Raw genomic sequence first — 24,822 nt, 5'->3', positions numbered from 1 at the left:
TCTGCACCAGCAGACTCCAGTCCCTGCCCCATAAAGCGGCAGTCTAGTCATCCTGGGCCTCAGTTAACTTAATTTTCATTCTAGAAATAGCTAAGAAATCAGACAAATCTGTACACATGTGAAGGAGAGAATGCAGCTCTTTCTCGTGTGCCCTTCATACGTTTTGAATTGCTTACCATGTGGCTGTATTACCTGTTCCAAAAAATAAAGTTAAAAATAAAATATTTTTTAGGGCTTCCCTGGTGGCGCAGTGGTTGAGTCTGTCCGCCTGCCGATGCAGGGGACACGGGTTCGTGCCCCGGTCTGGGAAGATCCCACATGCCGCGGAGCGGCTGGGCCCGTGAGCCATGGCCGCTGAGCCTGCGAGTCCGGAGCCTGTGCTCCGCAGCGGGAGACGTCACAACAGTGAGAGGTCCACGTATCGCAAAAAAAAAAAAAAAAAATATATATATATATATATATATATATATATATATATTTTTTTTTTTAATGTATCACCCTGCCTTTGTCACTTACTTCTTCAGAGTGGCCTGGGTTTACAACTGATCTCCAAAATAAAAGAGTCAGAAGAGAGCATTGCACTGTCTCTTCCGACCCCACAGAATGCCCTGCCTAACCCTCTTCACCCCTCCAGTCCCACATGAAGCACCCTTTCCCAGGCCTTCAAGAAACAGTCTTGATCCTTCTAGAAGGTGAGACCTCCATCCTTCACACCACTCATGGCGTGATGATCATCAACTGCGTTGCCCTGGTGTTACTTCTCAGTTCACCTGGTCCCAATTAGACGGTAAATTCTCTGACTCATATTTCTGTGTCACAACCCCTAAATGACACTCCCCAGGCATTTTGGAAAATGTCATATTATTGTAGATTGAAGTGAGGTCTACTCATCTAAACTCCAACCTGGTGCAGACATCCCTGAGTGACCTGACGGATGGTTAGAGAGGTTGGACAACGGAGAGGTTCAAAAGATCTAGAGGCAGAGGAGTGTACTCCAGATTATTTAGCAGTAATTATACCTACACTAAAATCTTTTCTTATTCTTTAAATCTAATTTAAAATCTTTTAATTATCAGCATGTTTATATAAAAATTCAAATAACAGAGAGATGTATGGGTAAAAAGTAAATGTCCTCCTTCACCTCTCCTCACTGCACCCATGAATGATGCCATATTATCCATCACAGGACCTGCGTCAATCTGCTAGGGCTACTGTAACAAGGTACCACAAACTGGGCGGCTGAAACAACAGAAATCCACTGTTTCACGTTCTGGAGGCTAGAACTCTGAAATCAAGGTGTCAACAGGGTTGATTCCTTCCAGAGCTGTGAGGGAGAATCTGTTCCATGCCTCTCCAGCTAGCAATCCTTGGCGTTCCTAGGTTTGTAGCAGCATAACTCCAATCTTCACATGGCATTTTCCCTGTGTATGTTTGAGTCCAAAATTCTCCTTTTTATAAGGACACCAGTCATATTGGATTGGGGCCCACCCTAATGACCTCATCTGAACTTGACTACATCTGCAAAGACCCTATTTCCAAATAAGTCACATTCTGAGGTGGTAGAGGACACAGGGGGTGCGCTAAGGTATACATGAATTTTTGGACGGCACGATTCAACCCATAACAGTGCCCATACCTCAGATTTTCCATCTAGACAAGGAGAGACTCATAGCTCTAGGTTCCATGCTGTGAAATTTGAGAAATTTCCCTTTTTGGACAAAAAAAGTAAAAGCAGGGCTTCCCTGGTGGCGCAGTGGTTGCGAATCTGCCTGCCAATGCAGGGGACATGGGTTCGAGCCCTGGTCCAGGAAGATCTCACATGCTGCGGAGCAACGAAGCCCGTGCGCCACAACTACTGAGCCTGCGCGTCTGGAGCCTGTGCTCCGCAACAAGAGAGGCCGCGATAGTGAGAGGCCCGCGCACCACGATGAAGAATGGCCCCCGCTTGCCGCAACTAGAGAAAGCCCTCGCACAGAAACGAACACCCAACACAGCCAAAAATAAATAAACAAAAAAAACCAAACAAACAAAAAGGAAAAGCAGAATCATGTTGCCTCCTTCGAGGGAAATAAAATGAATGCTTATTATGCATCATTCATGGTCCTCAAACTTTGCAAATTTCATCTCTTTAGTCTTCACAACCACCCAAAATTCCTTGACATCAAAGACTGTCCCATCCATTGTCATATCCCCACTGTGTAGCTTAGAACCTGGTGCTGCAACAGTTATAAAACAAATATTTTTTGAGTCAATGAACTCTGTGGGGTAGATGTTATTTCCTCCATTTTAAGGATGAAGAACTCACTGCACAGATGCTCAGACACATGTCCCAAAGTCACACAGCTGGTAAGGAAGCTGCAGGTTTGGGACTCAAGCCCAAGCCTGCCTTTCTTCAAAGGTCATGTCATTTCCATTATACTTAAGCCAATGGTTCTTGAACTATGTTCGCAGGACCAGCAGCCCCAGCAGTGCCTGGGAACTTGTTAGAAATGCAAAGGGATTCCCCTGGTGGTGCAGTGGTTAAGAATCTGCCTGCCAGTGCAGGGGACACGGGTTCGAGCCCTGGTCCGGGAAGATCCCACGTGCCACAGAGCAACTAAGCCCGTGTGCCATAACTACTGAAGCCTGCGCGCCTAGAGCCTGTGCTCCGCAACAAGAGAAGCCACTGCAACGAGAAGCCCCCGCACCGCAACAAAGAGTAGTCCCTGCTTGCTACAACTAGAGAAAGCCCATGTGCAGCAACGAAGACCCAACACAGCCAAAAAAATTTTTTTAATTAAATATATAAATAATAAATAAAAAGTTGCAAGTTACCCATGCTGTATGAAAAAAAAGTTAAAAAAAAAAGAAATACAAATTCTTAGGCCTCTTCACTGATCCACTGAATCAGAACCTCTTGGATGGGGCCAGCATTCTGGGTTTTAGCAAGCCCTCCAGGTGACCCCCCTGCAGTTTGGCAGCCCCTGTGCTAAACCAGGAAGCAACTGGGAGAAGTTGAAAGTGGGTGTGACCTTAGAGACTGGCTTGGTCTTTTTTGTTTTGAGTTGCCTATGCAGTTCCAGGATTTCCAGAAACCTTACCTTCTATTCCAACCATTGTTATTTTTTGATGCTGAAAAATTAAATTACCCCACTATTTTCAGAAAGGAGGGAGGAAAGAGAAAGAGTGCCCAGAGGTAAGTATTCAAATCTGAACTCTTTCTTCCAGTTTCTTTCCTCTGCTGCAAATAATGAGACACCCTGGGAGAAGCTCAGATGAAAACACCACGAGAACTCTTAAGTTCAGCTTCAGCTTCACCCAGAAAAGAACACTGACAGTCCTCTCGAGGATAAAGTTGGCAAGATGCTTTGAAAGCTGCCAAAGGGCTTCCAAGGTGAATGAAGTAATTGAAGGTGGAATGAACTCAGCTCTGTAGAATTTCATCCACACAATCATGAAAGAAGAGACCAGAGCAGCAGGTGCAGCAGCCGGCTAAGCAGATATCCATTTCTTATCTGTAGACCAACAGGGCACGGTCATAAATCTTAAGCCAGCTGTTCACTGGATGGAGGGTTGGGACTCAGGAACCGTTTGCAAGAATGACCTGTTTCTTAAAGAATGGCACTTTTCTTCCTGAGGATCTTGATGGCAGAAGAGGGTGGCAGCTAGATGGCAGATGGAGGGGAGAGGCCTGGAGCCCTGTGAGGCTTGCGTGAGGCCCAAACCAGGGTTCTGCCACTGGGCTCAGCCTGGAGAAGGTTAGGAGGCTTTGCAGCTAAAGCAAGAGTCAGCTGCTGCTGACTCGCCAGCAATGTTCTCCTTTTGGAAACTGTAATATTGTCCATTGTCAAAAGGGGAGGTGCGGCTGGGGGAAGGGGAGCTGGAAGAAAGAACAGGATCTAAAGCAGAATGCTCAACTTCAAGCCATTTGCCTAAGTTCACTTTCTTGGGTGTCTTCTACAAGATAGGAAAATGAAATGCTCCTTTACACGCTGGTCTCAGCATTCCTCTGGCCCCTTCCACGTCCTCCACCCACAGCCAGGCACCTGACAGTGCCAGAGGCTCTGGCAACCACCATACACGGTCATTTCCAAAGGCTCCCCTGGGGCAGCCTGGGGCACCATCACTGGGAACAGAGTCCACATCACCACCTCTTGCTTTGCCAAAGCAGAAATGGCCTGAGTCCAAGAGTGAAATTTGGTGGAAGAAATTAAGGCAGGATGCCATTCTCTCTAATTTTCAGGAAGACCTCAGATGAGGCTCCTATTTTTTCAGCAGCCACGGGAGGAAATAGGACAAACCTTCCCACTTCTTTATTTTTATACCTACTGATAAACTGCCTCATTTTTTTCTCCCACTCTGAGCTGTGCCAACTTCTATAATGGTTAATAGATGGTAATTAAACATCAAGTTCCCGGCTATTTCAATTTGAGACCAAAGGAAATTGGTTTAAAAACTAAGATTCTTGGGACTTCCCTGGTGGTGCAGTGGTTAAGAATCCACCTGCCAATGCAGGGGACAAGGGTTCAATCCCTGGTCCGGGGAGACCCCACATGCTGCAGGGCCAGTAAGCCCGTGGGCCACTAAGCCCGTGCACCGCAACTACTGAGGCTGTGCGCCACAACTACTGAGCCCACGAGCTGCAACTACTGAAGCCCAGGCGCCTACAGCCACCGCAATGAGAAGCCCATGCACCTCAACGTTCGCCACTAGAGAAAGCCCGTGCACAGCAACGAAGACAAAATAATAAATATTTTTTTAATTATTAAAAAAAAGATAAAAACTAACATCCTCATTCCCTCTCTCTCTCTCTCTCTCTCTCTATATATATATATATATGATTTATATTTCAGATATAAATACAGCTATATATATATATGTAACTATAAGTTCTCTATAAACAATGCCTAGCACATAGTAGGTCTGTGATAAAATTTGCTGAAAGACAATGAATTGAATGAATGAGTTCATACATACATACACATTGGCTTCTCTGGTTCAAATTTTTTCAGTTTTCCAAAGCACGTATCTAAGCATATAACCACGCTGCTCAAAAAACTTCTCCAGTGTGTTCAGAATCAAGTTCAATCTTTCTCCTTAACACAGTCTATTCTATAAGAGCCTCCAAGACTGGCCTCAATCCACCTTCCCATACCCTTTCCCCTCCCCTCCACTAAAGCTACCCTGGACAACCTGAAATTCCCCCATATAAGCCCTGCATATTCCCATCTCCTGGCCTCAAATGTCTTTCCCTGGTGACCTGCCCAAAATCTACTCTATACTGGGGTGAGGAATAAGCTTTGAGACAGGCCCTCAGATGCTACCAGTATACCCCCAAAGCCTTCTCTGATTTCTTCAGTTTCCCTCTTATAGTGCAAACCCAAAGCCCTTTGTTTATATTCAGTTTTATCTCTTATATAAGTGCATTCTATTTATGGACATAATCCCTCTCCCCCACTAAACTGTAAACTCCTTGAGGTCAAGCATTGGGCCAATTCATTCCACATTTGCATCTGCAAGCACAGTGCCTGACACATTTGGAGTGCTCAAAATAATTACTGTATTAATAAGTAATAATAATAACATGGAGATTTAGGAACACCAAATTCAGGAAAACTAGTCCAACAGTTAATGGAATGGATGATTTCATGATACACTGTGATGTGGTGGTTTTAAAATACGCCCACATATTCTCTGATGTTTCTCCCTTCAAGAGGAAGATAGAGCTTAATTCTCCTCCCCCTGAGTGTAGGCTGGACTCAGTAACTTGCTTCTAATGAACAGAATATGGCAAAAGTGATGGTGTGTGACTTTTGATATTAAGTTATAAATGGTGTTGTGGCATCTTCCTTGCTCTCTCTCATTCCCCGCTCTGGGGGAAGCTGGCTGCCTTGTCATAAGGACACTCAAGCAGCCCTCTGGAGGGACCCATATGCGAGGAACAGACTCCTGACAATACCCACATGAGTGACCCATCTTGGAAGCTGATCCTCAAGTTCTAAACAAGCTCTTGGGTGACTGCAACCCTGGCCGACATCCTTTTTTTTTTCTTTTTTAATTTTTGGCTGTGTTGGGTCTTTGTTGCTGCACACCGGCTTTCTCTAGTTGCAGCGAGCGGGGGCTACTCTTGGCTGTGGTGCGCGGGCTTCTCATTGCGGTGGCTTCTCTTGTTGCGGAGCACGGGCTCTAGGTGCGCGGGCTCAGTAGTCGTGGTTCGCGGGCTCTAGAGGGCAGGCTCAGTAGTTGCGGCGCACAGGCTTAGCTGCTCCGTGGCATGTGAGATCTTCCCGGACCAGGGATCGAAACCATGTCCCCTGCATTGGCAGGCGTATTCTTAACCACTGCGCCACCAGGGAAGTCCCCTGGCCGAAATCTTGCCGGTAACCTCATGAAAGACTCTGAGCCAGAATCACCCAGCTAAGCTCCTCCTCAATTCCTGACCCACAGAAACTGTGAGAAAAAATTTTTGTTATTTTAAATCACTAAATTTTAGGGTAATTTATTATAAGGCTATTGCCTAATAGATAACAATCCATTCCAAAAAAAAAGGTATAGTTTTTAATTCTTGTTGGACCAAAGGAGATTCCTGATTTTACAAGGTTAATAACTCTATGTTAAAATACTGATATGCTCTTCTTTTCACCTGATACACCCTATTACATCTTCAGTTCTTACCTAATTTTATCACCTCTTTAAGGCCCTGCTTGACTCTCTCACTTCTTTCGCAAAGTTCTCTTTAACCACTCCAGCCCACACTGAAATAATTTTTCTGTTTATACTTTGGCACTTGATAACTATAATTGCTCCCACCTATGGAGTCCTTACTATGTGCCAGTGTACGAGGCTGAAGAGCGTCCCTCCAAAATTTGTGTCTACCCAAAGCCTCAGAATGTATAATCTTATTTGGAAATAGGGTCTTTGTAGATGTAATCAGCTAAGATGAGGTCGTATTGGATTAGGGTGGGCCCTAAATTCAACGACTGGTGTCCTTATAAGGAAGCCATGTGAAGACACAGAGAGACACACAGGGAGAAAGTCATGTGACAATGCAGGCAGAGTTTGGAGAGATGCAGCTGCAAAGGCAAGACACGCCAAGGATTGCTGGCAACCACCAGAAGCTGGAAAGGGGCAAGGCAAGATTCTCCCCTAGAGCTGTCAGAGACAGCATGGCACTGCCGACTTTCTGATTTCAGACTTCTAGCCTCCAGAACCGTGAGAGAATAAATTTCTGCCGCTTTAAAACACCCAGCATGTGGTACTTTGTTACCGCAGCCCTAGCAAACTAACACAGCTAGTTAATGTTCACATCTTCTTTCTCATTCCTCATTTTCACGACAATCCTTCAAATTAAATATGATTAGCTCGTTTGGTAAATGAGTCCCACAGCCAGGAAAACTTCACCTGGGCTATGAACATGTGCTCTGCCCACTGCCCCTCCCTACCTGGCCTCACTGCATCATGCACTTGATCTCTATTTGTAACTGCTTGTCCTTTTTTTTTTTTTTTTTTTTTTTTTGCGGTACGCGGGCCTCCCACCGCTGTGGCCCCTCCCGTCGCGGAGCACAGGCTCCGGACATGCAGGCTCCAGACGCGCAGGCTCAGCGGCCACGGCCCACGGGCCCAGCCGCTCCGCAGCACGTGGGATCCTCCCGGACCAGGGCACGAACCCGCGCCCCCCGCACCGGCAGGCGGACCCCCAACCACTGCGCCACCAGGGAAGCCCTGCTTGTCCTTTTAAAGGCTGTGTGTGCATCAGTGTTAGTTTCTTGTATATAATTCTTCTGTGTCTCTTTCAGTCCATTATGGTCAATAAAACTTGATGAATGAATGATTTTAAATTTCCGTGGATTAAGAAAGTTAAATAAAAGAGAAAAGAAGAAGTATTTGGTGCAGAAAACATAACAGTAGCCCACAATCTAGAGGAAATCTGTCACTAATGTTTTCAGACTGTGAGTACTGTGATGACACCTGCTTTCTGGGACCAGGTATCAGTATGGACAGTATTGTGAATATTCCTAAGAGAGACAAAACACAGAAAGGGTATAGGGCGGAGAAGGAAATGTCAGAAATAATGACATTTATAATAGGTAACCAGTTATGCTACTTAACAACTACAAATTTTAAAAAAGAATACTTTTTGCCCCAAGGATATGGCTTAACTCTAGAAATAGTGAGCTTCTCATTACCCAGGGTAAAAAGGTTTTGTTTTTGTTTTTTTTTGTTTTGTCCTCGCTGCGTGGCTTGCGGGGTTTTAGTTCCCAGACCAGGGATTGAACCCTAGCCATAGCAGTGAAAGCGCCGACTTCTAACCACTGGACGGCCAGGGAACTCCCAAAAGTATTCCTTTTTAAACATTTGTAATTGCTAGGCAACCTAACCCACCTGAGGATAGGCACCCGCTCTGCTATGTTAGGGAGCTGGTGAAGATGCCTTAGGTGTGAATGATCACTGAGATCCACCCTAACACCAGCACTTTACAAGGTCGCAATTTCATATCTAAATGACATAGATTGCACCAACCTGTTGATCTCCTTGCATCCTCTGAGGATCTCCTTGGTCCTCAGTTTCTGCAAGTGTCAAATTAAGATTTATACCTGAAACTAGCACAATACTGTAAATCAACTATAATTCAATTTTAAAAAGAGTTTAGTAAATTTGGGATGATAGCAATCTAAGGTTTTTAAAAACCTTAGATTTTCCGTTTTCTGAAAATTAAAAGGATGTCTCCTCTTGCAGAGAAGCTCCTGAGAATCTACCTGCATCCTCCCAGTGGTATCACCTTTATCTGCTCATACTCATTCACGCCCCTGCCCTTTAGCTACTTATCATCTAACGTAAGAATGTATAAGCAATTCCTGCATCAAAGTCAACCAAGTGCACTGGCCACTATCACACATTCCTCAGAAATCATACATGGCCTGTCTCTACATGGGAGCAATAAGGTGGTGAATACAAGAATCAGGGGGTAGCCTTTTAGACAGTCCAGGACTAAAAGTCTGTATGTTCTTTTTAAAATCTGACTTTCCCCCCCCCCCCCACCATAGTTCTTTGTTTTCTTCTCATGTCCTGCTGACCTGGTATTTATTTTATATTTGGGCACAGCTCCTTCTTTTCTTTTACAGATGATTTACACAGCTGAATTAATATTTGTAAATGGAGGCTCTGGCCCTAATCTTTTAAAATTTCTTTACCAGGAAAATAAGTTGATCCATTAACTCAAAATGTATGGAGCATCTAGTCTGTGTGTAGCACAGTGCTTGACATGCAGACTTTTCTCAAGTGCTATCCTGAGTCAGAACCATCCTTAAAATTCTTGTAAGCATGGTTTCTGGTAAGGAAAAGTCAGATGAACAGGTATAACTGATGCTCCCTTTATCTTTTCTCTTAGTGGCTTACTAGCCACCCTTTTATTGTCATATGTTTCCAGTTGGAGACTGAAGTAATCAATTTCAAGCAGAAAGCTAGCCAATTTCAGTTTCCTTTCTAGTTCAGAAACAGCTTTATTGTTTGGCATGGGGTGAGAAGAAGGATGCTCAAATTAGCATCCAGGCTTATTAAAGTCCATAGATTTTTTTGCCTTTTATTTTGTACCATCAGTAAGAATCAGACTTGGACAATCACATTCTGGGCCTATGAAACTCAATTTATTTATTTTGTCACTCAGCATGGTTCTATGGGTCTTTTTTTTACGTGCCTTTCATGGTACATGACAAATCAAAGAAGAAAAATAGGTGATAACCTCATATTTGGCTTCTCAGACTTCAAGGAATTTGGAAAGTGGAGAGCCTAGGAAGTACAATAAATATATTTTCTTTCAGCAGCTGTCAAGCGCTAACTATAATTATCTGTTCTGTGCTTTATCTGCTATGACATAGAAGGAAAGCTTAAGAAGAAGTGTGACAAATGGCCCAATTTTTATCACTTACCAGAGGGACAGTACAGACTGAGGAAAAGCTACGAGTTTGCCCAACTTCTTTTCAGAAAATTTGGCAGAATTAACATCAGGCCCGGCTGCCCTGCCTGGGACCAGCTGGCTGCTTGGTAAGTCTGACAGGCTCTCCAGAAGGGCCCTCCAGGTCTCTATGATTCCCGGGTGACAGTAAACTCTGACTGCCACCCTCACAGCCAAAGCCTCCCTCCTCCTCCATTGACTGCAGTTGGAGAAAACTAATGCTCTTTGAAAATCCATGCTGCTTGGGATGTCCCTGGTGGTCCAGTGGTTAAGGCTCTGCCCTCCCAATACAGGGGACCCGGGTTCAATCCCTGGTCAGGGAACTAGATCCCTCACGCCGCAACTAAAAGATCCCGCGTGCGGCAACTAAAGATCCCATGTGCTGCAACGAAGATCTCACTTGCCATAACTAAGGCCCAGCACAGCCAAATAAATAAATAAATATTAAAAAAGAAAAGAAAAGAAAATCCATGCTACCAACTTGACACAAATCAATCAAAATGTTAAACACTTAGACTCTTTGACCCACTATTTCTATTTTTAAAAATTTGTCTGCAGATAGACTCAAACAAGTATGCATCAGTATGTACTCCTGTAGGAGGATATTCACCACAGCAATGTTACCATATAAGTGGCTGGAATCAACCTATTCATCAAGTTTCTGTTTCAATAAATCACAGTACACACATATAATGAATCGCAGTGGAGCTATAGTGATGAAAACAATAAAATACAGAATAGGACAAATATTTTGATCTAATTTGTACAGGAAGGGCAAAAGAATACACGGATGTGCTTGTATAGGCAAAAAACATTTCAAGAAGAATATATTTAAGTAAGTGTTGACAGAGGTTAGCCTTTGGGGATTTGCAGGTGGTACGGAAAATTTGTACTTTTCAGCTTATACCCTCTGCCTAGTTTGGATTGTTAACATGGACAGGCAGGAAATACGGTAGTTAAGAGCTCAGCTGCCTGAGTTCCTGCTCCTTTACCAGCCAAGTAACCCTGGGCAGGCTAATCTCTCTTTGCCTTAGTTTCATCATCTATAAAATGGGGATTCATTCAGGGCAATTTTTGAGTATCTATCTACTGTATGGCAGGCAATGGAAATATAGAAATGAATAAAACATACAAGAATACCTGCCCTCCGCAGTGGTTAAGAATCCGTCTGCCAATGCAGGGGAAAAAGGGTTCGATCCCTGGTCCGGGAAGATCCCTGGTCTGGGAAGATCCCACATGTCGCGGAGCAACTAAGCCCGTGCGCCACAACTACTGAAGCCCATGCACCTAGAGCCCGTGCTCCGCAACAAAGAGAAGCCACAGCAATGAGAAGCCCGAGCACCGCAATGAAGAGTAGGCCCCGCTCGCCACAACTAAAGCAGCAACAAAGACCCAACACAGCCAAACATAAATAAATAAATTTATAAAAAAGAACAGTACCAAAAAAAAGAATACCCGCCCTTGTAGACTTCACAATCTTGTCAAAAGAGATAGACAATTAAAATATACATATATATGTATGTATATGCACACATATGTACATATGTAAAATATATGTCAGATAGTAAAGAGTGCTATGGAGAAAAATAAAACAGGAAAGAGGAGAGGTAATGGTGTGGGGTGGGATATTAATAGGACCTACCTCATAGAGTAACTGTGGGAACTGAGTTAATGCACGTTGGTCACGTAGAACACTCAATAAATATGAATTACTATTATTGCTATGAGCATATATTACTTTAGCATGTAAAAGTAAATGATAATTTTGTTTTGTTTTGTTTTGTCTGCGGTACGCGGGCCTCTCACCGTTGTGACCTCTTCCGTTGCGGAGCACAGGCTCCGGACGCGCAGGCCCAGCTGCCATGGCTCACGGGCTCAGCCCCTCCGCGGCATGTGGGATCTTCCCGGACCGGGTCACGAACCCGCGTCCCCTGCATCGGCAGGCGGACTCTCAACCACTGGGCCACCAGGGAAGCCCCTAAATGATAATTTTTAAACAAACCCATGCCCCCAGGAACCTTTAACTAAAATCTCACCTCTTTCTTTAGTAGTTTCTGAAACTTCAAAATGGGGATATACTTTTTCATTTATGAGTACAAAATCATGTGGTCCAGCCACACTGGCCTTCTCCCCAGCCCCTAAAGCACCAGACTCTTTGTTGTCTGCAAGCTCGTCTGCACATTTCACCCACCAAACTCCTCCACATCCTCAGCTCGCCGCTTAAACTCACTCCTCAGAGAGTCCTGCTCCAACCTCCCTGATCTAAGTCAGATCTCCTCTCATAATCTCTCAGCCTATCTTTCCCTTTTCTCTCATAGCACTTAACCAAACGCATAGGTCAGCTGGGGTGGTTATTTATGAATATCTACTTTGCTTTTCAAGCCAAAAGAACTCCTTCCCAGTGACCACCTAGGTGGGGAAATGTGAAAGAGAGGAAAGGGGAAGCCAGGCACAGCGTGGGTGGGCAGAGTTCTCACTCCAGTTTAGGTGGAGGGGGAAGCAGCTGAGAAGGGATTCAGAATAAGAATGATCTGTAGGGATTTTTATATTGTTTGCTATAGAATGAGCAAGCATTTTACTTCTCAGTCACAGTAAGAGCATCCCAAAACACTCTGAGGTCACTTAGGAGCTATAGATGGGATCCTCCTCGAAACACACAAGATCCCTCCACTATGAGCCAAGCAAGAATGAAGGTGTGTGTGTGTGTGTGTGTGTGTGTGTGTTGTCTAGTGATTATCAAAATTTGAAAGGATTGATGGTTGGTTTGTTTTAATTTATTTTTGGCTGTGTTGGGTCTTTGTTGTGATGCGCGGGCTTCTCATTGTGGTGGCTCCTCTTGCTGCGGAGCACGGGCTCTAGGCGTGCGAGCTTCAGTAGTTGTGGCACGTGGGCTCAGTAGTTGTGGCTTGTGGGCTCTAGAGCGCAGGCTCAGGAGTTGTGGCGCACGGGCTTAGTTGCTCCGCGGCATGTGGGATCTTCCTAGACCAGGGCTCGAGCCTGTGTCCCCTGCATTGGCAGGCGGATTCTTAACCACTGCACCACCAGGGAAGCCCAGGATTGATAGTTTTGCCAAGGATGTGAGAAAACGTGCAAAGCTGATGGGAAGCAAAATTGATGCAATTTCTCCAAAAGAGGATCTCATAATATGGAACAATATAAAGTATATGTGACTTTTGATCAAGGAATCCCCATTTCTAGAAATATAACTTAAGGAGTTAACTGAATGATCTTACTCTCTCATCCAACAATTCTATTTCTAGGAATTTATTCCAAGGAAGTAATGACAGATGTGTTGGAAAGAATACGCAAATAGAGGCTCATCTTAGCATTGTTTATAATAGTCAAAAATTAGAAACATATGTTAACATATGTTTCTAACATATATGTTCAATGATGGGGGATTGGTTAAATAAATTTCATCAGTGGAATATTATTAATCTATTACATTAATTTATTAAGGGCCCACAATGTGCCAGATATTATTTTGGGTGTTGGAGACACAGCATTAAATGAAACACAAAAACCCCTGCCTTCGTGGAGCTTACGTGTTAGTGGGAAAAGACAGAAATAAGTAAAATAAATAAAATATAGAGCATGTTAGAAAGTGGTAGGTTCTCTGGAGAAAATAAAACAGAAAATGGGATAGGAAGTGGGAAGACATTTCAACAAAAACTTGAAGGGGATTAAGAAATAAGCTGCATATCCTGAGAAAGAGCCTTCCAAGCAGAGAAAACAGCAATTGCCAAGACCCTGAGGGGGCAGGTTACCCCACAGGTCTGAGAAAGAGTGAGGAGGCTGGTGTGACTGGAGAGGAGGAGGTGAGGATCGTACATACAGCCTTGTAGGCCAGTGTAAGGAGCTGGTTTCTACTTTGAGACAGGAAGCCTTTGGAAGGTTTTGAGCAGAGGAGGGGCGATATCTGTCTTATTTTCAGTAGGTTTACTCTGGCTGAGCACTAGACAATATGTGGGCAAGGTGGAAGCAACAACTAGGATCCAGTGCAGCCAAATAAATAAATATTAAAAAAAAAAGAAGAAGAAGAAGGTGAGAAGGGATGGGTCTAGTGTGGATGGTCAAAGCGAAAGGGTTGACATTAGGGATGTCAGGATAGGTAGTTCATTCCGTTCCTCATTAAAATGGTGTTATGCAAGGCCATCTAATGACTTAGAATGATGTTCCATTACGTTTTCTAAAAGCATATTTACTGAGCACTTACTCTACGCTCTGCATTTTGCAAAGCACGTTAAGCATTACCTTGCCTAATTCTCCCAGTGATCCACCTGACTCCTTCAATCAGTTGCCAAATCCTCTAACTTCTACCTTCAGCATGTTTTTCTCATATCCAAGCCTTTCTATTTATCCCAGTGCCACCATCCCAGTGCAGTCCCTTTGTTAACCTCCTCCTTGACCTCTGTAAGATCTTTTGAACTGGTCTTCTCGCCCCCATCTCTCTGCTCTCACCTTTTGGCCTATCTCAACTTATTTACTTTATATTCATGCTAATCCACTACCTCTGCTAAGAATCCTTCAGAGATTCTCCACTTAGTTTCCCACTTTCCAATCTTGATTTCTATGGTACCCCACACCTACTCCACCTTTCAGCCACGTGGTCTACTTGCAATTTTCAGGATCTTTTCCTTGGTCTCCTTTCTCTATCTAGAAATCATGCTCCCCCCATCTCTGCCCGTTGAAATTCTGCTGATTATTCCAGAAGCAGGTCAAGTGTCAACTGTTCAAATATGTTTTCTTCTTTTCCTATCAACTCTATATTGCCATTCCCGCATTGCTTACCACATGTTAACATTATGTCATCATTTATACGTCATTATTTGTGGACTTACCTTTTCTGCCTACCAATATTTCTGAAGCCCCTATGACATGTCAAGGATATATACTAGGCATTTTACATCTGTTATCCAATTTAATTGGATCCTCACAATAGCCTTGTGAGATAGGTGTTACCATCCCCATTTTACAGATCCAGAATCTGAAGCTGTCAGAAGTTAATTAACTTGCTCAAAGTAGCATCCTTACTAAGTGGCAGAGTCATCATTCCTTGGCCAAATTTTATTCTAATCCATGTCTGCCAGATTCCTAAACCCTCTGGGCTTTTCAACATAGATTGGGATGTCCCTTTGGGGGCAATTAGCACTGAAGCCTCAGGGCAATACCGATCTGGGAAAGGCAGTTTTCTCTTCCTCTCTCATTTGATTTAGATTCATTGTGCTATAGAAAATGCTCCTTTGGCTCTCAGTCAGCACTTAGCCTGGGCCAGCACAGGACTAAAGAAATGATTCATGAAGACAAACACCACACAGGATGTTTAGTTCCACTGGTGACCCTGATTATTGTAAAACTGTGAAAGGAACGCCAAGCCCCAGCACACGTTTAGCAATCTAGAACTCCCAGCTCTCTGCCTCCTCAGTTTAGGCTTTACCCTAAACCTCTTTGTTCCCTGATTCCATCCAGACGGATGCCTCAGATTTCAGAAACAAGGCAGGAACAGCATTGCTATCATTAGGGTCAGCCTTGGCCGATAAGACTCCCTGCCATTAATACCCAGCAAAGACACACAAGAAATTCACATGAAGATTAAGAACAGGGAAGGGTTAGTCTACCCTGAATTGTTTTTTTTCACCATTTAGGATTGGAAGCCCCTAAAACTTATTGGGTCAATTCATACTGCCAAACAAAGAATATTATAAGAATGGGTTTATTCTCTTCCTTATTGTTTTGGAGTTGAGGGTGTTCAGCAGCCACTGTTTGCTCAAGAAGAGTGTAAACAGGACTTGCTGACGCCCGTGGCCAACACAGATGACTCTTAAGCCACTTTCACTCCGGCAAGGGGTGTGGATCTAATGGTAAAGAAGCTGAATGGGAAAGAGAGTTAGGTAACTCTAATTTGTGTTTTATTTGTATTTTCTCTTTCAGTCCTCAAAGCAATCTTTTTTGAGGTAGATGTTATTGAAATACCAATTCTACAGATCCAAAAACTGGGGGGTAAGTAACAGGCAGGGACTGGAACCCTGGTATGTTGAGTTCCACAGCTTTCCACTGCCCTCAGCTTATGCTCTGTGGCAAGGCCTATCGCTTAGGCAAATGCCAATCACTTAAAAAGGACTAAAGGCAAAATTTCTACACAAGTTAGAGCTCTCAAGTATCAATATTCTTCCCTCCCTCCCAAGCAAGTGTTTCATTGCTTAAACGTCTCATATTTTCCCTAGTGGACAAAGGTATCAGCAAGAAGTGGTAGTTGAACTGTAAGATTGTTACCTTCCACACAGGGGGCCCCTATGTTGGATTCTTAGGCAAGTGAGTTTGCTTGATGGAACTCACTTGGTTGGTTAGACCACAGGCCACCAAGGCCAGGAAGCAACACTTACTGACAAAATCATCCTGTTCCCAGCCATCTTTAAAACAGGTCATACAGTGACTGGGTAAAAATGTGGATGGCCCAGGGCAGGACACTGCTGGGACTGATACAAGTTACAAAAATTTCCACTGACTGGGGTCACTTGCTCATATTCACGAATGAAGTGAAGTATCTTTATTCACACAAAAATTCTCTTCTCTCTTCCCACCCCCCTCACTTCTTCATGATCTGTTTTGTTATAGATGGCCTAATGGTTAGAATACCGTCATAATAATACATTTCCATATGGGACGGGGTTATGGTTGCTAATCACTAGTTAACAATGACAACTTATAAATAATATTTCAACCTCTCAAAACCTTAGCCGAGTATGACATTTCCGATTAATTGTACAGGGCTAGACTCAATGTATCACAAAGTCTTTCAGATTTCACGTAGATAACAACTTTTATTTGCCTTCTGCCATGAGGTTCTTGTAAATGTGTTGTTGCTGCGTCTGCCATATGGTTTTTAAAAAGTTACTCAGAACACAACCAATTATTGTTATTTCAATACCATAGAAACTACTGAGTTTTGTTACTCCTTTTTTGTATCCCTCCAAAAGAATGTTCAAATGCATTTTTGGTTGGAAGACATTCACTACTTATTCTCTGAATTATGTTGGCAACAGTTTAGAAACACCTTGAAAAAGACTTACGACATATGTCAGCAAAAGTCCAGAGAAGGAAAGTAGAGATTGGCTGAAAGTGAGATACTACAGAACTCAAAGTCTGGCCAAAGGTGGGTCATGCACTGTCAGGTACACTAAAGAAAGCACACCGGGGGAGGCAAACTATAAACAGGATCCACATTTAACAGCCCACAAGGAAACTGGATGTTTAATACCAAGGGAAGAGAGGTGATGGGATCCTTCAGTCCCCCTTGCAGACCTCCCATTTTCATACTTTCTTGAAGCCATGATAAAATCACAAGGATTCCCACTTCGATCCATTATTTTCCGTTGGCCTTCCAAACTCCTTTCTTACCCCACTTCTCCCTTTTCCCACTTTCTATTTTGCCCCTCTGTACATAATCTTTTGTTTTCAACCACTTTTAAGGTAATTTCACCCCAGCTGGGAAACAACCCATGTCTTCTCCTTCCCTCATTCCCAAGTCCAGGCACTCAGGTCCCTCCTGAGGTCCTTGGAGCTGGGACCTTTCCCCTGAGCTCAGCAGCTCAAGCTGTGAGGCTGATCTGTTTCGTGAGTCCTCCAGTGGGCTGGCTTCTCCATGACGCCAGTCTACTCCTCTTCCTCCCCCACCCCCCCATCCCCAAAGAAACCTAAACTCCGTGGCTTCTGAAACTGTCTTGCGTGGGTCCCAAGATCCCTGCCGAGATCCAAGATTTTCTGACCTAAGTGGGGTCGGGTCGGGAGGAGAGTACCTCTTTGCAGGCGTGAAGCTCCGGTCCCGCTCCCTGAGTCACCTGGAAGGTGGTCCCAACCCAGAGCAGCAGCCGCAGAAGCCGGAGTGTGGGCGGATCAGTTCTTCCCCTGCCCCTGGCAGAGGGATGGAGGCTGTGCCCGGGCTCAGCCATAGTGTTGTTCTGAGCGAGCGGCAGCAGCGGTTAAGGTGCTGCGGCTGCAGCTACTGCTGGAAGAAGGCGGAAAAAAAGGGGAGGGAGGTTCACAGGGGGGAGGATGCAAGGGGTTGGGCTCGCTTCAGTCACCTCCCTGCGGCTACGCCTAGGCAGCCCATCCTTCCTCCTCCCTCCTTCCTCTTCTCCTCCTCCCACCCACGTCGCCTTGGCAACCGCCTCCTCGTTCCCTCCGCGCGGGTGGGGCACCGGACCACTAGCTCCTCTGCAGCTCACCTGCCGGTCGCCATGGCAGCCGCCGCCACTGGCGCGCGCGGCGTGGGAATGCGAGTGCCCAGGGTCTGCAACCGTCCCAACAGGCGCTCACAGGGCTCGTGTAAGGAACAAGGTGGAAACAACCTCCAAGCCATCGCCACCAAATTCATTATTTCGTAGCCATCGGCTACTTATGAACACCTCTAATTTTGCAGACGTGGCGTTCTATATATACTTATTAAGCACCTCCTATGTGTGAAGCGATAGAAAAATGATTGCGATAGAAAAATGATTGAGATGCCATCTCTTCTCCAGAGCTTATAGCGTGGAAGAGTGGCCCCGGCACGTGTCACCTACTCTAACAGCCTCTCCTGGAGATCTTACTTCCACCCCGCCAAATCCATCTGTGCCTTTACAACCGGCGCTATGCTAAGCCCTGAGACTCCTTTAAGCAAGGAGAGTTTGCCTTAGCCGGCAATTTTCCAAGCACGACACCTGGACTCTTCTGTCTCTTGACATCCCCATTCTCTCATCGCTTTGAGAAATCCTTTGGTTAGATGCCAGGAGGAAGGACATTTCTGGGCCACCTTTTAGGAATACTTTCTTTAACTGAGGTCTTCTGCAGAAGACCTGTTCGGCGTTTTTCACCGAAGTCTCACGAGTGCCAATCCAGGGCTCCCCGGTACACTCAGCGGCGCTTTCCCTCTGCGTTCCCAGTAGCTTCTTCCCGAGGGACCTCCCGCGTTGGACCGCCAGGTGGCGCCATTCTCGGAGGGAATTCGCCTCAGTCATAGACGGCGGGGTAGTTGCCTGGCAACTGAAATTGGGCGTGCCAAACAATTGGGACCCCGGCTCCTCCGCGTGCAAGATTGTGAGCGGCTGCGCGGGCCTCTCATCACTCTTAAGAGTGTCTCGCTCGACATTTTACCATGCCTCTCACCCGAGACCCTTTCCAGAATCCTACGTTGGAAAACGATGATTCCTACTTGGGGAAACTGCGGGCTTCCGAGGTACTGAGGTTTCTTGCGCAGATTCCCAGTAGGGTCGACCGCACTCTTCTTTCTGTCGGCGCGACAGGAAGAGATGGTAACTTAAAGGACTATGGTGAGGACACTGAGTCAGGTACCGGAGAAGTCTGTTCTCTGCCTTCCTCCATGTCCCCATATTCAGGTCTGCCAACATTTCACAGGTGCTTTTGAGCAGAGGCAAGTGGAGTTCTAGTCCAGAGGAACAAGAGGCACTCACAGCCCTAAGCAATGATTGCTATAATGGGGCTTACCCAGGCCCAGGTTCCACTTTTCTCGTAGAAGTATTTGAGATGTTTGAAGTGGTGAAAAATAAGGTGAACTAAATGGTAATTGTGGCTTAATAACAAAATCAAAGCACTCCCTTTTGTTTATTCAACAGTTATTATTTACTGTATGCCGGGTGCTCTGCTAAAAACTGAGGGTGTATTGACACATTAGATTAGCTCCTGTTCTCAGGGAAATCTAGTATAAAAGCCAGACCAACAACAGCAACAGCAAAAGTGCTTGCACAGCAGCACATGTGTTGTGACAGTTATATGTGGTGTATCATGGGAAACAGGAGCTTAAAGGAAAGCCTCCCAGAGCAGGTGAGTTTTGACATTCAAATATGAGTCAGCTGGACCAGGGGAGGGAGGAGGTGGAATGTAAGTTAGGAGGAAGGAAACAGGAACCAGACATTCAAGGCAAAGGGAGCAGCAGGTGCACATACATGGAGAGGAGGATGAGGGTGGCCTCTTTGGGACCAAAGAGTCCAAAGTGGCTGAAGCGTTGGTGTGAAATGGAGGAGTGGAGAGGGTGGAAGCTGGAGAGGTGACCCTCCTGGGGTGGGTGTGCTGTGTACAGCATGCTAGTGAGCTGGGTTTTCATCCTGGGGATTCATCTCAGGACTGTAAGCACTGGAGTGGCATACTAGATGGGTGTTGTAGAAAGCACAAGTGGCAGTGGATTGGACAGGATGTTAGTGCGACAAGAGGGATCAGCTACGAGGCTGGTGCAGCGATCTCCAGGAGGAGTAACGGATGTACAGCAGTGGTGCAGGGGATGGTGGTAAGATGCAAAGGGCAGGACTGATGGGACTTCGTGGCTGACTGGACATGGGTTCAAGAGAGTGGATGAGTCAGGGAGAGCTTTCTGAGGGCTTACCTGATACCATTTACTGAATGAGGCATCCAGGGAAAGCAAGTTTGGGGAGAAAGATGTTGAGATCAGTTATGTAGCTGTTGCTTTCGTGGTGCCTGTGGGACATTTCCATAGAGATGAAGAGTAGGCAACCTGGTTGAGAGCTGTGGGTTGAAAATGTCTGGAAGCCACAGTATTCATCTGGTGGTTGAAGGTATAGGAGAGAATGAGCTCATCCAGTGAATGTGAGAGTCAGAAAGGCAGAGACAACCCCCCTGGAGGATACCACTAAGGGACAGAGAGAGAAAGCAGAGCCGAGAAGGAAGCTAAGAAGTAATAGCCAGAGGCAGGAGGAGAACCCGGAGGATCTGGACCCACATAGGATGGAGAGAACATTTCGTGGAATCAGAGTCGTGGTGCAGAAACCGCAGAGGTCAGAAGGTCCGGACTGGAATGGATCCACCTGACCTAGCCACAAAGGTCGGTGGTCACCAGCAAGAGTAGTTTCAGTGGGTGCTTGAGGCAGAGGCCAGACAGCAGTGGGCAGAAGAGGGAATGGGAATGGGGAGGAAGTGGAGGTGGCAAGCGTTGACTCTTTAAGAAGGCTGGCTCGGTAGGGAAGGTCATGGAGTGGGTAGCTAGACAGTGATGAAGGAATGAGGAGAAGCTGGGTACAGGGGCTGGCAGGATAGCACAGGGCCCTAAAGCACCAGGATGCGCTGGGTTCAGGGAAGGGTGATTCTTGAATAAAAGGGACTTCCCTTTCTCTGAGATGGAAGGAAAATGGATGTGAAGATGGCACTCACGCTTGACAGGCTTGACTTTCTCAGTGAAAGACCATCTCAGCCTTCTGCTTATAGAGGCTTATGCAGCCTTCGAGGAATGGGAAGAGAGCTGCCTGTGCTTGCATCATATGTATTTGTAGTTTTCCCATTTCCTTTTTCATCTTTCTTGGTGACAGTATACTGCCTGGTTCACACCACTCAATTAATGCCTAATTGAGCTGATTCACTCAGCACTGTGTTATATACAGGGGAGGAGGAGGGTCCCTACATCCGATAGGTTGAATGAGATTTCTACTAGGTTGTAGTTGTACTCACTGGAATTCAGTCATTGATTCAATCAATATTTCATTTTAGAACACCATGTGTTAGGTCGCTGTGCTAGGCACTGGGGATACAGTGGTGAACAGTATGGCATTTTACATGTAATGAAGAAATCAGCTGTGTGCTTTTCATATTCGTGCTTGTGGGGTTTTAATTAGAGGACTGAACATCCAATGAACTTTTTGACATTCCTGCAGACACAATGACCCTTCCCTGCTTACTGAAATTTTCTCACCTGCCTAGACACTGCTCTCTCCTGATTCTCTTGTCTCTGACTGCTCCCACCGCCACCCCCATTATAATACTGTGCAGTCCTCACGAACCGCCTCTTCCTTGTTGGTCAGACGCCTTTTTGCAGGCTTCAACCACCACTTCAGGGGGATGACCCCCAGATCTCTACTACTTGTTCTGAGCTCTCCTCCAACAATTGCACACTTCCAATTTCCTACCTGTTAATTGCATTAGGATATCTTCTCTCTTCTTCAAGCTCAGGACTTCTAAACCTGAGCTCATCTTGCCTCTCTGCTCCCCACCCTTTACCTCCTGTCCCACTTCACCCCTTTCCCCGTATTCCTGGCCCATTTCTGTCAGTTCTGAGATTGAAAACTTAGGAGGATCCGAAGCCCGGGAGTCTTGCCCCATTTCGTTCTTCTCTTTTAGATGTTTGCGATTCAGTTAAAATGGGATGGGATAAGGGGATGGATGTCACTGACGCTATCACATCAGCAAGGCCTCCGGTAACCAGGGGTGGGTGTGGTTTCTCTTTTGCAGAAACTGCCATATAAGAACCCAACTCACCTTGCTCAGCAACAGGAACCCTGGTGTCGACTCAGCTCAACTCCCACAATCACGTCCATGAGGCAGGCTGTTTATTTTTTTGATCCTGAGGTACCTAGCATTGAAATGCTATTTCTCCTTATATCCACTTAGGACTAATTAATATCCTTTTTGAAAGGTAGTCTGTCCCTGACTACCTTAGCATCTTTATCTTGTCCCCAATCCAAGATCCTACCAAATCTAAAACCAAATACCAACTTATCAACTTCCTCTGGGAAGTCAGAAGGCTTGGGTTTTGCTGCAGTTGATTATCTGGAGCAAATCATTCTCTCACCAGACTTCTCATTATAACCATGAACGAGGTAAGGCCCGTTAAGCTCAAGTCCAGGACAATATAGTGGTTCTCATGTCTCCAGGAGAGCTCCCCACTCCTAAGACCTAACCATGAGACAATTCTATATGGACAAGAGTTAAGAAGTCATCATGTACAGTAATTTGGTATGTAGGGAGTTGGTGGATCTCAGGCCCAGAAGGGGCTCACTCTGCTTTGGGGCAAGAGTAGAGCCCAACAGAACCCGACTAGAGCAGGTGCAAATGTGGCAAGTTAACCCTGGGGGTGGCGGGATTGGCTTCCTCCGTAGATACCGAAGGATGATCTGGATTTCCGATTAGCAGCCTTGTACAACCACCACACAGGGACGTTCAAGAGCAAAAGTGAGACACTGATACACCAGGAGACCATTCAGGATGCCCATGGGTAAGTAGTGGAGGCGGAGCCTCTCCCTAAGGACAATGCCAATCAAGTAATGTAAAGTGTCATCTGAGAAATAACAATCAATAGGTTCTTGTTTCTATAGATTTCTGTTAGTTTTTACTTCTGTAATACAAGTTCTGTTTTTTTATTTTCTAAAATGAACAGAGATCTTCCAGGATTGTGCTCATCTGTAGCACAAAATCTTTGGTTCATTCCAGAGGGTAAAAAGGGCCTTCAGCTGCTTTACTTTATTTTTATTTTTATTTTTATTTTTTTGCGGTACATGGGCCTCACTGTTGTGGCCTCTCCCGTTGCGGAGCACAGGCTCCGGACACGCAGGCTCAGCAGCTATGGCTCACGAACCCAGCCGCTCCGCGGCATGTGGGATCTTCACGGACCGGGGCACGAACCTGTGTCCCCTGCATCGGCAGGCAGACTCTCAACCACTGCGCCACCAGGGAGGCCCCAGCTGCTTTATTTTTAAGGTTGCATGCAACTCTTTCCCTCCTTACCTTTCTTCTCCTGATTGATTTCACTCTCCCATGTTCTTCCCCACACCATCTTCTAGAATCAAGATCCAATTCTCTGGAGAATTTTTATCCCCTCCCCAGCCACCCGCGATCACTTCCCGAGCTAACATCAGACACTGGATCAACCCTAAGAAGGAGTCTATTCACAGCATCCAGGGATCCATAGGTAAGGGTCAGAAGACTGAGGGGTGGGAGGCAGATGGGTGGTGCAAGAGTTTTTCTAAATGGTCACAGGAATCAGGGAGTTGAGGTGATTGGCTATTAGGGAACATCAGGGATAACTGAGAGTCTGGCATATATCAGACTAAAACCAGGGTACATGCTGACTGTAGAGCTAGGAAATGAATTCAGTTTTTCAGAGCCACTACCTCAGCCTTAGGTCTAGCGGACAAAAATTTTCAGCAAAGGGCAGAAACCGGGGAGTGAAAGACCTATATCTACCTCCCATCAGTCCTCTATATGCCGTTTCCTCAGCTGTTAGAACCTTCTCCATTGTCCCCATAAATGTGTGGGCGACAAGTTCCCAGAAAAGGCAAAGGACCTGAAATTCACAGCCCACTCCCTCTTCTCTTTTCTCCACAGTGTCCCCTCACACTGCAGCCAGCAATGGAGGGTATTCCCGAAAGAATGATGGTGGCTTCTTCTCCACCTAAGTGTTGACGGGCCCCTGGACTAATTAATCATAGTGGAACATCCTGCCGCCCACCTCCATGAAATAGATTTGTGTAAGATGAAGCCTGGAGTATCTGTTACCCATGGACTACCAGTTGCCACATGACTACTCTTAAAACATGGAAGTTTCTCAACTTCTAGAAACTAATCCTGTTGGGCATATTTGCAACTCGGAAAGTCATCTTGCTGAAAAGATACGGATTTAGGACAGAATAGCACTGTTTTTAGCAGGAGACAGGTATTCACGTTTTGTGAACTGGAGTCATTCCAACCATATCCATTCAACATTTCTTGCAAACATTTTTTTTTTTTTTTTGCGGTATGTGGGCCTCTCACTGTTGTGGCCCCTCCAGTTGCGGAGCGCAGGCTCAGCGGCCATGGCTCACGGGGCCCAGCCGCTCCGCGGCACGTGGGATCCTCCCAGACCGGGGCACGAACCCATGTCCCCTGCATCGGCAGGCGGACTCTCAACCACTGCGCCACCAGGGAAGCCCCTCTTGCAAACTTTTATGTGTCAGGTACTGAGCTAAGTGTTGGGAAAGCAAGAATGGACATAGTCCATTCTCTTGAGCTTACAAACACTAATTTTAGTAGCTCTTTGTGGCATTAACACTTAGGCTGAGGTCACGCTTAACAGATTTCAGACCTTCTGGATTTAGTCATCTGCTGAGCTCTACTTTTCCATGAGGGCTCCATCTCCC

At 45.6% G+C, this 24,822-nt stretch overlaps 2 protein-coding genes across 6 annotated transcripts in view; one reads left to right on the top strand and one right to left on the bottom strand.

Moving 5' to 3' along the window:
• The window catches only part of ELAPOR1 (endosome-lysosome associated apoptosis and autophagy regulator 1), a 68,795-nt gene extending 50,836 nt beyond the window's left edge, over window positions 1-17,959 (bottom strand). For 2 of the 4 annotated variants that reach the window (XM_065875815.1, XM_065875812.1), the window contains exon 1: window positions 17,728-17,880. In XM_065875815.1, the coding sequence (XP_065731887.1) occupies window positions 17,728-17,880 (153 nt within the window). Of the gene's footprint in view, window positions 1-17,727 lie in introns of all 4 variants that reach the window. The other 2 variants (XM_065875808.1, XM_065875820.1) reach the window with 2 other exon arrangements.
• Window positions 17,960-18,994: 1,035 nt separating this feature from the next.
• CFAP276 (cilia and flagella associated protein 276) lies at window positions 18,995-24,184 on the top strand. Of its 2 annotated transcripts, XM_065895112.1 has the most exons (5): window positions 18,995-19,145; window positions 22,160-22,276; window positions 22,807-22,922; window positions 23,488-23,615; window positions 24,032-24,184. In XM_065895112.1, exons 1-5 carry the CDS (start codon window positions 19,065-19,067, stop codon window positions 24,100-24,102), a joined length of 513 nt encoding a protein of 170 aa, XP_065751184.1. In that variant the 5' UTR covers window positions 18,995-19,064; the 3' UTR covers window positions 24,103-24,184. The 2 variants fall into 2 exon arrangements, with proteins under 2 accessions (XP_065751184.1, XP_065751193.1); XM_065895121.1 differs by lacking the exon at window positions 22,160-22,276 and having other exon boundaries at window positions 19,065-19,145.
• Window positions 24,185-24,822: the final 638 nt, after the last annotated feature.

Source organism: Phocoena phocoena, chromosome 1 (assembly GCF_963924675.1).
Source record: "Phocoena phocoena chromosome 1, mPhoPho1.1, whole genome shotgun sequence".
Classification (NCBI taxonomy): Eukaryota; Metazoa; Chordata; class Mammalia; order Artiodactyla; family Phocoenidae; genus Phocoena; species Phocoena phocoena.
Note: the sequence above shows the minus strand (reverse complement) of the source record. Positions and strands in the feature narration are given on the sequence as shown.

Excerpts from the sequence above, each read along its gene's own strand:
- CFAP276 (XM_065895112.1), top strand. The coding sequence starts at position 19,065 with ATGCCTCTCACCCGAGACCCTTTCCAGAATCCTACGTTGGAAAACGAT. Across the intron at positions 19,146-22,159 it reads GGAAACTGCGGGCTTCCGAG|AAACTGCCATATAAGAACCC; the intron begins GTACTGAGGTTT and ends TCTCTTTTGCAG. Across the intron at positions 22,923-23,487 it reads ACCATTCAGGATGCCCATGG|AATCAAGATCCAATTCTCTG; the intron begins GTAAGTAGTGGA and ends ACCATCTTCTAG.